Genomic DNA, 13,625 nt, shown 5'->3' on the forward strand with positions numbered 1-13,625 from the left:
CTATTCTCCTGCCTTGTTTTACAGGGTTTCATAATCTCTTCACACTTTTGTTCTCCTCAGGAAGACCCAGCAAGCGCGTCGTGGGCACAATGCAAGGTGGAGACTTGGACGACGACGTGAGTCCCCACCCGCTCCCTGGCGGTGCTGTTGTGTCCGGGCCTGGGCCAGCCTCGTGGACTAGGTTGGCCAGGGGGCCTGGCGCATGTCACCAGCCTAGTGCCAGGTGCTGCTTCTCAGCCCGGCCTGTCGCTGGGTTTGTGGCAGAGTTTGGCCTCCCAAGGAGCTGGACTGGTCTTTGCTTGTTGATGGCTCATTTCTTTTCTTTTCTTTTCACATGAAAATGCTTGCCCTACTTTTTTTTTTCCTTATTGTTCTTTCCATTCTCGCTTTCCAAAGATGGAAGCAGCACCAGCTCTCTTAGGTAAATGCAAGACTTCCAGCTCCAAGAAGCAGGTTGGTTTTTTCACCTCATCCGTGTGTGTGTGTGTGTGTGTGTGTGTGTGTGTGTGTGAGAGAGAGAGAGAGAGAGAGAGAGCCGCTCAGGGCCAGCAGAGGGGCTTCCCTGAGAGTGACGCCCTGTCTCCCAGGCAAGGAGCCACTCAGAATGGGTTCCACAGTGAGTGGTGGGGTTGCCTAAAGATCCCTGTGCTCCTGAGGAGAAGGGATGAACACTGAGCCAAGAGACAAGAAGGTCCTCAGGCCCTTGAGCTGTAACCTAGGAAACAAGGGGTGCTGCCGAGGGCCGGGGTTCAAGACCAGCCCTCTCTTGAGCTCTGTCCTGGGGAGGGAACATGAAAAGGAGGCCCTCCCGAGACCAGAGCCTCAGAGAGGCCGGGCAAGAGGCTGTGACATCAGGCTGGTACATTAGCATCTTTGAGTGGATAACTGACTGGGAAACCAACCAGATTGGGGAAAAAAGGCGTCCTCACCAGGGTCTGGTTGTTGGGGCTGCACCATTCATCGTTCTGGATCTGCCTTCTTTGTTGAGTCCCTGGTAGGGCCATGAGGCCCAAGAGGTAGAGGGTGACTAGACTGATGAAGGTCACAGACCTCCCATCAGGCTGAATGCCACACGTGTCTGGAGTGTGGCACAAGTGGCTGCCCACAGACAGAGCATGAGCTGTTGTTCTTGTAGAAAAGATCCATTTACTAAGGACAGCAGTATATACTGTTACAGATATTCACAGGAGGGAGAGGTCACTCAGGTTTGCTGGGCAAGAGGCACAGAGGATAGGGCCCTGAATTCAGAGAAGACAGTCTATAGAGGTACAGAAACCACCTCAAAAAATTTTTAATAAAGCGGGGGATGGATGGCTAAATAGTTTCTATCCATCCATCTTACCCATCTGAGACAAAATTAGGGCATGTCTGGTGTGGGCACTCGTGGTGCCTGGAGAGCAGTGTCTGGCCTCCTGCGATGTGCTTGGTCGTTCGTGTAGCTTTCACTTTCCTAGGTGAATGCCTTATCTGGAGCTTAAAATCTTTTCTATGCCTGTTGTCACTTGTTTATTTCAAGAAGGCTGTTTTCCCGCATCCCTCAGGGAGAGGGGCTCGTCCTTCACCTGTCTACTCATTCACTTGACAGGTCCTTGTTGAGTGCCTGTTACGTGCCAGGCACCGTCAAGGGTTAGGGGAGGGCAGCAGTGACCAGAACAAAGCCCCTGCCTTCGTGGGGCTTACATTCTTACAGTCATCAAGCAGATCCATTAGGGGTCATAGTGGTACAAAGGAAAACAAAGCAGGTTCAGGGGACAAGTGACGGGGATGAGGGAGGAGACTGATGTCTTCTGATGGGTCGGGAAGGGTCTCTGATGAGGTGACATTGGGCAGAGACCCTAATGATAGGAGGGTCGTAGTACTGGGGAAGGGAGTCAAGGCCTGGGGAAGGGAGTCAAGGCCTGGGGAATGTGGCTTCTTCATTTGAGGACCAGAGGCAGCAGCGTGACCGGACTGGAGTGAGCTGAGGCAGAAGCAGTGGGGACCATGCACAGCTTTGCAGGATGTGACGAGGGCTTGCATTCTCTGGGAGCGCAGCAGAAGGGTGCTAGAGAATTTCGAGCCTGGGTTGCTAAGATCTGCCCCACATTTCAGGGGAACGAGCCCAGGTTGCTTAGATCTGCCCTGCATTCCAGGGGAACAGGATGAGATGGGGAGCACTTTGCAGGGGTCTGGCTCAGAGGTGAGGGTGGCGGTGGCTTAGCCTGAGGCGGTAGCTACAGAGCATTGAGAAATGGTCAGATTCTGGATGTTTCTAAGTTAACTGTCAGATTTTGTTAATTGTGCATGGGATGTTAGAAATGCCTGGGTTGTGGCTTAATTGACTGAAAGCATGGTTTTCATTTCCTGACATGAGCAGAGCCAGGGGGGTGGGGTGCTTGGAGAGCAGATCAGGAGTCTGGTGTTGGACATTCTAGGTGTGAGCTTCCCGTTAGACACCCACATGCTGGTGTGGGGAAGCCGGCTGAAGTTCAGGTGCGGAGTTGAAGGGTCAGGTTGGGGCTGGAGGTAGAATTTGGGGAGCCATCCATATTCAGGGTAGATGTGATGGCTTGGCGGGAGAGAGTAGAAAGGAAAGAGGAGAGGCCCAAAGCTGGCCCTGTATTACAGAGGTCGGGGGAGGACTCAGCAAGGAGGGGACCGGGAGGACAGAAGAGGGGCCTCCAGGCAAGAAGGAGCATCCTGTGTCTGATGCAGCCAGAGGTCAGGCAGGACAGTGGAGAATTACCCATAGGATTTGAGTCCTTAAATGTTTCTCTCCTGGGGGACCTGGCGGGGTGCCTGCCTGACCAGAGGGTGCTTAGGAGGCAGAGGGGAACAGGCAGGGACGGTATGAGTTCAAAGCTCATTCAAGGACTTTGTGTGAGGCCAACAGAAGAAGCAGAGTAGCTGGAGAGGAAGGTGGGATTGCATTTTAGAGTTTTTTTATTTTGTGGAGTTTTTTTGTTTTTTTTTGTTTGTTTGTTTGTTTTGGGGGGAAGGATTAGGTTTATTTACTAATTTAATGGAAGTATTGGGGATTGAATCCAGGACCTTGTGCATGCTAGACACACGCCCCACCACTAAGCTATTACCCCCGCCCCCTGTTTTGTGTTTTTAAGAAGAGGAAAGTTGCAGCATGATGTGTGCTGGTGGGAGCGCTCTCTGTGGAGTGGCCAGCCATCCGTGGGTCACCTGGGATGCAGGACTTGCAGTTTTAAAAGCTGCCAAATTGGTTACCCTGATCTAGATGATGAAAGAGAGAGTGTTTCTTTTATTTTGCTTTTTACGCCCATTTCCTGAGTGGCTTTCCACCCTTAGTCTGGCAAAAGCCAAACTAAGCCCCCCTCCCCTGTCTCTCAGCTCCTGCCCTCCTTGCTGTCCACTGATGGGTCTCTGGGCTGCCAAGAGCAAAGCCGCATCCCGCGAGCTTCAGTGCAGCTCCTGAGACGTCCACGGGAAAGCCAGCTGCAGCTCCAGCCTGGTTAGATGATATGTTTCTGTGTGTATTCCGGCCAGCAATAAGTAGACACTGGTCCCATTCTTCTGCAGCCATCTCCTGACTGCTGCTCTGCCAAGCCCTTCCTTCGCATGGGTGTTGCTGGTTATTGAGCTACTAGTGAAAAGGTGAGGTAGGGTCTCTGCTGACATGGATGTAGTAACAGGACGGGCTGCTCAGCTGCACTTGCTGTCTCTCCTGTAGGAGGACTCGGAGGACAGTAAGATTGACGTGGAGGATGACGAGGAAGACGATGACGACCTGGAAGACGAGAGTATTGCTCTGTCCCCAGCTAAGCCCAGTCGGAGAGTCCGGAAACCTGAGCCCCTGGATGAGAGTGACAATGACTTCTGACCTTCTTGCCAAGGGACGCAGGCAGATTAAAACCCTCAGATTTGTAGAAATTAAAGGGTCAGAAGGAAACGTGCATTTTGTTCGATAAGCCAGCTGGACTCATCGTTAATAAAGCAAAAGCCCTCTCTGCTTTAGCCTCCTGTGTGTTTGCTGCACAAGCTTAATGGGAGCTAGAGCAAGCCCCGCAGATGATTTCTCTCTTTTTTTCCTTTTTTTGCCTTACTTGTCTCCTAAAACTTGGGAAACGTGTGTGTTCTTAGTGATTCACATGCACAGGACAAAAGCTTGAGAAATAACAGCCAGCGCTGTGTAGGTCTCGGCTGTTGCTTTCGTCACACGTTTCCTCCCAGAGTCAGCGCGACCTTGGCGTCCAGACCTGGGGCTTGGAACCGGGCGCAGGACTCGTTCTAGGAATAGTCGGGGAGCAGCTGACTATTAATCACATGTACGGTTTGGAACATTTATTTTATATCAGATAGCTTTTTATTCCAGCCTCTGTTTTGTTTGATAGTCTTATTTTCATTCTTCTGCATGTTCACAATACCAAGCTTTAAATGTATTTAACTAACTTAAAGTTTCTGAAAGGAAGTTAGCTAACTTAGATGAAAACCAGCTTTCCTTGAAAATTGGGCAATGGAGAGATGCTCACATTATCCAGACCCCATGTTCTCTCAGAAGACTGACATTCCCCCTTTGTAGAGAGCAAAGTAAGGAAAAACAGTTGGTACAGATTTGTGTTTCTGACTTAAAAAAATACACCAGCACCAGAAGAACTTCTCTCTTGTGAGATGAGAAGGAACAGATAGGTGGGTTCGGTTCGGTTCTGTTTGTTAATATTGAAAGCACAGAGGAATGATAAAGTCAGAAGACATCCAAAGTTCTTTCTCTCTTAATAAATGTACTTAATACCATATTTTATATTATCAAATAAGTTTTATTTGAAAGTAATTTTTTCACCTATAACATATAAATACTTATTCAAGAAAAGTTCATAGGTTAATATAGTACATGTAAATTTTGGGAGACCATGTGGCAATTATTTCCATCATCTTTGCTTTTTTTCTGTCTTGTCTTAAATTTCACATATACAATTACCCCTTTTTTAAGCAGTCAGCATTCAGTTAATTGACTAGTGATCTGAGATGTGACATCTTTGAAACAATAAGCTAAAAGGAAAGTAGGTGTATTGGGAGCCACATTAACCACCTCAGGTGCCATGGCTTTTAAGGCACAAGAGAGTCACTACATCTTCTTGGATGTTATAGCTTTGTTGTACCTGAGTCTGACCTTATGTTTTGAAAAACAAAAAAATGTGTATTTCGGTTTTCCTTCTGTGATGCTTTCTCCTAATGGGCATTAACATGGGAGCCCAACCCAAGCCCCAGATGACAACACATCCACAGGTAGGGGCAGGAGCTGCAGTGGGCAATTCATTGTTTCACCTGCTTCTTGTCATCCTTCATCCCTCATTAACTGACTTTGTGCAGAGTCTTGCATGGTCTGACATTTCTATACTTGAGCAGCGTCTGTCAACAAAGGAGCCTCAAGTAGCGATCATAGTTATTAATGTGTTTCTGTCGCTCTCACAGATCCAGGAGTCAGGTATATGCACGTGCCTTGTGACTTGTGCCATTTGGTTTTGGTCAAGCAGCAGAGCAGATTTGGGCCCCAAAGGAGATCGTGTGATTAGGTCAGTGGAAAACTAGCATTTAGATCATTGCTGATAGTTTCTTGGGTTTTGTTTGTGTGTTTGTTTTACTGTGTAACTAAAGGGAGAGAGGAAGGGAGGAGGGGAGAGAGTAATTGATAAAGCAGTTTGGATTTATCTGCTACGCAGTTAACCATTTGGTTGAAGCTGCTATTTAAGGTAAGAAGGCAAAGTTTATTTCACGCTTTTTTACACCTGAATTTCTATAGCGGCTATTATAGATATGGCTCAGAGCAGTTTCCTCAACTTGGGCATCGGGTAGAGTACTCAGAATACTGAGGCATTGCCTCAGAAGTTGGGCCAAAGTAGCCCTAGGCTAAAGGATGGCTGATCCTGGCTAGCAAAATTTAAAAACAAATTTTGAAAGGATCCAACTGTTTCTAAGTAATTGTGTCCCAGAATAAAGCTCAAGAATGTTTTAAGTACTGTAAAGATAGTCAACATCCAAGAAGATAAAATTCCCAATGTCTGGTGTCAAAGTGAAATGTACAAGGCATGATGAGGAAAGTCAAGAAACAGACCAAGAAATGACCCAGAGATGACAGAGAAGGTAGGGAAGGACATTCAAACATTCATAACTATATTCCATATAGTTGGATGGTGAAGCATGAGCATGTTGAGAGATACAGAAGATATAAAGTCTCAAACAGTACTTACAGAGATTAAAAAAAAAAGGGGGGGGGGAATTATGCAAGCCGAGATTAAGAGCAGATTAGACATTGCAAAAGAAAACATTACTGTCCCTGAAGACACAGCAATAGAAATTGTCCAAAATGAAGAACAATAAAAGACCCCTCAAAATCCTGTTGTGTTGGTTATCAATTTATTGCCTCTGTTCAAATTCACCTTTTGGCCTGCCCTGCAATAATGGAGCTTTTCCTTGTCAGTAGCTCTTCTTTGCCACCCAGCAAGGTGTTAAACCTTGTCAGTACGGTGCTGGAGAGACTTTGGAGCAGGAAGGAAGGAGCTTTCCTTCCCATTCTAGTGTGGCTTGCTTTTGAAATCCCTGGAGAGCACATTTTTTGTCCACTGCTTTGGCCCCTGAGGTTTCTCCAGTGAGGTCCTTACAAGGCACTGCTTTCTCCAGCATTTGGCTACTGCAGCTCTTGTCTGTCAGGTTCTCAACTCAGAAACAGTGCAAACCAGAAGATGGTATAACAACATCTTGAAAGCACTGAAAGAAAAAACTCACCCTGGAATTCTATACCCAGCAAAAATGTCTTTCAAAACCAGTAATCCAATAAAGACTACATAAGACCTACGTTTAAATGTCCCCAATTTCCAAATAATGTTCTTTATAGCTGATTTTTTCCCCATCTCCTCTAGGATCCAATCGAAAGATCTTAAGTTGTTATGACTCTGTAATAGCTTTCATTTAAAACAGTCCGCAGCTTTTTGTATTTTTTTCATGACACTGGCATTTTTTAAGAGGTCAGGCTTTTTGTTCTGTGTGTGTGTATGTATGTGTGTTTTGTTTTGTTTTCCAGAATGGCCCTCTGTTTGGATTCTGTCTGTTCCTTCATTGTTAGATTCAGGTAAACATTTTTGGCAAGAATAATACAGCAGTGATGTTCCTTCAGTGCCTCACTTTGGGGGCACGTGACATCTATTTGTCCCATTATTGGTGATGTTAATTTTAATCACTAAGGCAGTATTTGCAAAGATGTCCCCATCTTTGAGGAACCTCCATAAATACCTCTCTGTGGTGATGCTTTGAGACTGTGTGGATATCTTTAAAAGACTTTTCATCCATGGTTTTATCATTCAATGGTAGTTCTTGCCCAAATACTCAATTTTTAAGAAACAATTGGAACAATAGTTTCTGTTCAAATTTAAAAGTGGTAATTACTTTATAATTTTCATGTAAGCATTTTCCTTGGTTATGTAGTTGATGAGAGCCATGACATCCATTTGGAATCTCGTTCCTTTCAACACAGACAGACACCTGAGGGCATTTATGCCACGTGGAAGCTCAACTTACCTACCTTCATGGGGAAGCTGTAGCCATAGTAGTGGTTTTGGAGCCTAACATAGAATGACATTATCAAGGTATCGACGTTTAATGTGACTCCAGATAACATGGCAGACATAATCCATGTCTTTGAGAGATTTTGAAATAGATAAAAGATGGCAAAAACTTTGGAGACATTTTTTTGGTCTCTGTCACCAGAATCCTATAATTAAAGCCTTCATTCCTCTTTGAAAGTTTTTCATAATTTTTCCATATAACTCTTAAGGATCATACTCCTAAAACCTTTTCTTCTTGAGAAAAGAAAGAGGTCCCCTCTGTCACCGATGCCAAATTGATACTCTTAATCGGCTTAAAGATGGCAGCTCATTTCAGAGTTGGGGGTGGTTTTAACCAGCGCAGTGGAAGAGGGCAGTCATGATACAGAAAGGGGCACGTGAAGTCCTCAGGATATAAATAAGCTCAGACTGGCTTCTTACTTGCTGAGCTTTGAGGCCTGTGTCCCTGAGTCCCTTGGCGGGACACCCTCCCTTCTCTATGCTACAGCAGAGTGTCCGTCTCTCCCTTGCCCAGACTGACCCAGGACCAGGAGAGGTCCTCATGTCCTCCTCTGGCAGCACCTTCAGGCCTCCTTGCAGGGGACCAGCTCCCTTGCGGGTCAGCATCATTCCCAGACCACCGGAAGGTACCCTGGAAAATGGTTTTTTCCTTTGAAAGCTTCCAGCCATGTCCCTTCCTGTTCTGCTGCCTGGTCCACCAGGAACCGGTCTCACATTTCAACAGTGCACGAGGGAGCATTTGTCTTGATAGCCTCTGTGATCATCCTGGCACCAGACTCCCCAATGTGGTTTCCCTGGAGACTAGAAGAGAAGGATTTGGATGGGGCTTGAGAAACTGGTCGAAGGGCTGGAGGCCTGAGGATGCTCATCAGTAAAGAGCAGATGGTCACTAGGTAAAGTGCAGAACCCCATGCAAAACCTTCGTGCTTCCAGGATCCCTCATATGGACGAGGCTCAGAAGGGCTCTGTCTTACACTATGTTCCCTTGCAGAGCTGCCGAGGGGCCCAGGAGCCAGCTGGCTCTGAGAACTAAGCTGAAGGCAGGGCCTGTCCTGGCAGCGGTTCTAAGGGCGAGTGAGGACAGCAGGAAAGGGCAGGTGCAACTGAGCCCCACTCACTTGATGTGCTGGAGCCCGTGGTTTCCAGACAGTGCAGTGGCAACACATATCGCCCCATCCATCCCCAAGGAATTCTCTTGAAGACTAGGCAGAGAAAAGATGGAGAAACGACAGTGAGCCATTCAGGACAGATTTGTCCACAGGCACCATAGCCAGAGCGAGGTGCCATTTAACCCCGAGACCCGCGCCTACAGGTAGCCAGGTTTTCTCATCCGGGTGCCATAGAGGACCAAAAATGCAGAAATGAACAAACCCATCCACAGTACAGACTGCAGTCAGCAGTACGGTGTGAGCTGTCTGTATTTGGAAGGAAGAAGCTACAGAGGAAATCGGGAGCATCTTATCCCAGAAGAGAAGCCTGGTGCTCTGCGCCACAGGTAGGTGTGTACAACCACTCACTTGAGCCTTCGGAGACTTGAGTTGACCTTCAGAGCATTTGCCAAGGCTTTGGCTCCAGCCACTCCGATGGCGTTTCCTCTTAAGCTGTTGGGAAAGACAGGAACCCTAAGGCACAGTGACAGCTGAGAGGTGAACGTGGTACCTCTTCAGGGGAACATGGGCTGCCTGGTAGAGGCAGCATGGACTGAGCAACCACACAGGGTGAGGTTGCCCTGTCCTCACTCCCAGGCACAGAATGGAGATCAGGCCTGGGGAGGGGGGACACAAGGAAGGCTGAGGTTTACTAGAGCCCTCATCCTCCACTTTCATTGCAAAGAGAGATCTGGGCTGAGACCAGAGGGACACTCCATCCAGGGGTACCCGTGTGCTCGGAATCACAGAACCACAGGAGCCATGATGACCTGGACACGTCTGAGAGCCCCTCAGAGCTGGAGGACCCCTAGGAATTAGGATCTTCTCGCAACCTGAGATCAGTGACCCCTAAACAGGGCCTGGGGACACAAGCAGCCTGGGCAAGGCCAAGGAGAGGAGGACCAACAAGAGTGACTCCCAGGAAAAGGGGTGCAGTGGGGCTGGGGAGCTGGGGCCTGCTTGACCCACATGAAGATATTTAAATGATTTGTGAGTTCCCATGTACATTTTTTTCCCCATATCTATTTGTTTTGAATCAACAGCTTGTTTTTGAGGGGCAAAAGGCTGTAGCTGGAGACTGGAATACTTACTCGAGAATCTCCAAGGTTCTGTTCACCGCCAGGGCCTCCCCGAGCGCCTGGGCCCCCAGGGCACCAATGGAGGCCACCTGGAGACTGTAGGAGGAGATGCGGTCAACTCGGACAGGCAGGGCCTCTCTAGCCCTCACACCTGCCCCAGGCCCAGCTCCAGCCAAATCCATGCTTCGTTTCCACCACTCCTTGTTTTAGGTCCGAAAGTGGCAAAGCAACACTGAAAATTGTTGGCCCGTGGATGCAAGGAGCATTGCATCTCCTGCCTACAGTCTGGTGCCAGGCAGAGATCTGCGTGCTACAGATACAGAGGGTAGAGGTGGTCTCCTGGAGGGTTTGCAGGGGACACTCCCCAAGCCCCTAGTTCTTACTTTCTAGATGTCTGATGTCCCAGTTGCTAATACTAGGAGAATCAAACACACCTTCTTTGAGTGGGAAGCAAAATTGATGTTAAGTGTGAAAGGATGGTGAAGGCCGGCTTCCTGGGCTGCCGTGCGCATCAGGACTTACTAGAGAGCAGTGAGGGCAGTGTTTGCCTTCAGCGCACTGGCCACCGCAGAGGCGCCTTCATCCCCGATGGCGTTCTCCTGTAAACTGAACACAGAGCCTGACCCCTGGGCACACGGGACACAGGGCCAGCACTCTAGCATGACACGCTGAGCTTGGACCTTGTAGATTTAAGTCAGACCACACACGCCCTAGTAGATCATACTCCCAGGGTCACCCTGGGGACAGGTGTACCGCAGCAGCCCCCTGGCCTCCTAGTTAATGTGCGGAGGGGTCTGGGGTCTGCACAAGTCTGCACCAGAGACAAACCAGAAAAGGGACACATGGAACTACTGTCAACGAGAGTTTGGACAAAAGTGTGCTTTTCAAAGGCAATCAGAAATTCAAAGCCCTCCATCCCTGGGCCGTTCTTGCTGGTCAGTGTTTTACTTTTTTTTTCCTTCCACACTGGAGGAAAGTAGCAGGCACTGGAGCAGTAAGTGATTAAGAGTTCAATTCAAGTGGACATTGTTTAAGGGAGCAGTTTGCATTGATAATTTTAACATTTAAGTGTGGTAGGTCCTAGCAAGTCTGGCTCCACCCTCTTGGAACTCAGGTGGGGGACGGGCAGTCGCCAACTGCAGGCTGTGGGGAGGACCCTGTGGCGTCTCCCTCCCCAGTGTGGTCACAGAGGCTGCCCAGCAGAAATAGGTCTAAACCAAAACCCGAAGGCGAGAGATAGGGGAGGCCCTCAGGAACCCAAAGAAATGGAGCTGAGTCGCTGGAATGAGGAATGAGTGTGAGGAGGTGCAAAGAAAGCAGATCTTTGGTGGCCTTGGAAGCCACGCTAAGGGTTGGACTTCCCTCTGCAGGCACCAGGCAGCCACTTAAATAGCTTATGCAGGATGGGGACAGACTTATGTTTGGGAAACATCTGTGACCAGCAGTATGAGAGGATGGACTGGATGTGGAGACAGCTGCAGTGATACAGGTGAGTGATGCTAGTGGCCTGGACAGTGGCCGTGGGGTGGGACGGGAGAAGATGGGAGGGGTGTTGGGAGGAGAACCAACCAGACCTGGGAGTGAGTTGCACGTGGAAAGTGAGAACGAAGGCGATGTTTCTGGAGCACATGGTTGGTTGCTGGATGCATTCACAAGGTGGGGAACCAAGAAGCAGACTTGTGGGGGAGCTGATTCAGTCAATTTGAAGTCCACCAGCGGGATGGGTGGAGTGGGCAGTGAATACGTGGGTCTGGAGCTCAGGAGAGAGGTCTGGGATACAGCACCAGGACTTTGAAAGGAATTGGAGCCCTGGGTGAAGGAAAGCTTCTAGAAAAGAGGCATCATTCAGGGGAAGATGGCCTAGGATAGAGCCCTGAGGAATACCATGTTCAAACAGAAGAACCAGCCAGAGAGGGGATATCTTGGTTCGTGTGTGTGTGTGTGTATAAAAAATATAGAATTTTATATATATAAAATATAAAATTTAAAAAAAGCAGATAAGGCTCAAAGGTTAAACACAGAGTTACCATCTGACCCAGCAGTTCCGCTCCCAGGTGGACACACAAGAACTGAAGGCATACGTCCACACAGAAGCCTGTACATGAATGATCATGGGAGCATTATTCACAACAGCCAAAAGTGGAAACAACCCAAATGTCCATCAACAGATGAATGGATAAACAAAATGTCTGTCCAGGCAATAGAATATTATTCAGTCATAAAAAGGAGTGAAGTACTGATACATGCTACAATGTGGATGAACCTCGAAAATATACGAGATGGAAGACAGGCATCAAGCAAGATCGCGTATTGTATGACTTCATTTGTGTGAAATGTCCAGAATAGGCAAATCCACAGGGACAAACACTAGTAGACTAGTGTCTGCCCAGGGAGGCTGGGGGAAGATGGGGAGTGACTGATAATGGGTATAAGGTTTCTTTCGGGGTGATTGAAAGGTTCTAAAATTGATTGCAGAGATGGTCACACAGCTCTGAATTTACTAGAAACCAGTGAATTGTACACTCAATAAAGCTATTATTTAAAAAAAACAAACAAAAAAAACAGCTGATGAGTTAAAAATGTGCCTGCTGGCCTTAGAGCAGAGGAGGCTGTGTGCTGAGGGCACGAGCCCTGCCCCTGGCGGGCACCGAGGTTTCAGATCCCCCTGCCCTCTCGCAGCCCCTGGGGAGGCCCCACTTACTCGAGGCTGGTCAGGCTCGTGTTGAGCTGTAGTGCTTGTCCCAGGGCCTTGGCGGCGCTGGCCTGGATGAAGTTCCATTGCAGGCTGGGCAGACACAGACACGTGTCAGCATGTGACCCTCTCTGGTCAGAGCCCAGGAGGCCCAGGAGGCCCAGGAGGCCCTGGGAGAGTGACAGAGGGGAGTGGGGTCCCTGAGGGATGGGGCCCTGGCCAAAACAGGCAGAACTCCTGCAGCCCTCAGGCTTGGTCCCGAGGGGTCAGTGTGCACTCTGGCTAGGAGAGGGCGCACGGACAGGCTCAGGTAGATCCCAAGTGGTCCCTGCAGGAAGCACGTGACAGGCCGAGGCACAGCGTGGGCACCCACCTCCCACCTCCCACCACCGTCCTCTCGGTGGGTCGGGCCAGGGAAGCAGAGTGGAGGGGCAGGGCACGGTCTACCGAGGCCCCAGAGACCACGTTGTGGGTGGGACCCCAAAGCCGGACTCGGGCTCCTGCATGCCCAGGTTTGAGTGTGACCCCGCAGCTCTGCCAGCACACAGGGCGGGGTAGGGGCGCCGCAGACTCACTGAAGGGCCGTGAGGGCGCGGTTTTCTCTCACTGCCACCGCGATGGCCTGAGCGCCCTGGTCGTGGAGGAGGTTGGCTGTCAGGCTGGGAGGGGGATGACGGGGACAAGTGAGCAAGGAGCCGGCCACGCAGCCCCTGTCCTTGCTCACTGGGGAAGCCAGACCACCCCCCGCCCCCTGGCCCCCGGCCCAGACGGCGTCTGTCTGCTGGGATTGCCCGGCTCACACTCCTGGAGCACTTTCACGTGCCGGGCGCTGTCTCCGGCACGTGCCCTGGACTATTGAACTGAATCCTGACGACCTCACAGGGCAGGGGACAGGCTCTGCTCAGTAAGGTTCCGTGACAGGTCACCTGCCTGGGGACTCACTCTCGACCCCTGTGCTGCGCTGTCCCTCCTGACCAAGCCCCTCTCATAGGCTCATACGTCGCGGGGGGCGGGGGGGCTAGGGCAGGGAGATTGTCGCCACCCACTTCATCCCCTTATAATTTATGACATGAGAGAGGGGGACCTGGGTCAGGGCAACCATCAGACACCAAGCCTCCGGCTGCTCCCTCCCAGCCAGGCC

At 49.6% G+C, this 13,625-nt stretch overlaps 2 protein-coding genes across 11 annotated transcripts in view; one reads left to right on the plus strand and one right to left on the minus strand.

The window, feature by feature from the left end:
- CLUAP1 (clusterin associated protein 1) overlaps positions 1-4,021 on the plus strand; it is a 29,948-nt gene extending 25,927 nt beyond the window's left edge. For 2 of the 7 annotated variants that reach the window (XM_014554575.2, XM_014554579.2), the window contains 3 exons: positions 61-116; positions 397-453; positions 3,680-4,021. In XM_014554575.2, the coding sequence (XP_014410061.1) occupies positions 61-116; positions 397-453; positions 3,680-3,829 (263 nt within the window). In that variant the 3' untranslated portion in view covers positions 3,830-4,021. Of the gene's footprint in view, positions 1-60; positions 117-396; positions 454-3,339; positions 3,461-3,528; positions 3,604-3,679 lie in introns of all 7 variants that reach the window. The other 5 variants (XM_032461123.1, XM_014554578.2, XM_014554577.2 and 2 more) reach the window with 5 other exon arrangements.
- Positions 4,022-4,631: 610 nt separating this feature from the next.
- NLRC3 (NLR family CARD domain containing 3) overlaps positions 4,632-13,625 on the minus strand; it is a 35,531-nt gene continuing 26,537 nt past the window's right edge. For 2 of the 4 annotated variants that reach the window (XM_014554574.2, XM_032461075.1), the window contains 7 exons: positions 13,060-13,143; positions 12,494-12,577; positions 10,315-10,398; positions 9,805-9,888; positions 9,083-9,166; positions 8,684-8,767; positions 4,632-8,366 (listed from right to left, as the gene is read on the minus strand). In XM_014554574.2, the coding sequence (XP_014410060.2) occupies positions 8,276-8,366; positions 8,684-8,767; positions 9,083-9,166; positions 9,805-9,888; positions 10,315-10,398; positions 12,494-12,577; positions 13,060-13,143 (595 nt within the window). In that variant the 3' untranslated portion in view covers positions 4,632-8,275. Of the gene's footprint in view, positions 8,367-8,683; positions 8,768-9,082; positions 9,167-9,804; positions 11,888-12,493; positions 12,578-13,059; positions 13,144-13,625 lie in introns of those variants that run through there. The other 2 variants (XR_004312836.1, XR_004312837.1) reach the window with 2 other exon arrangements.

Source organism: Camelus ferus, chromosome 18 (assembly GCF_009834535.1).
Source record: "Camelus ferus isolate YT-003-E chromosome 18, BCGSAC_Cfer_1.0, whole genome shotgun sequence".
NCBI lineage: Eukaryota > Metazoa > Chordata > Mammalia > Artiodactyla > Camelidae > Camelus > Camelus ferus.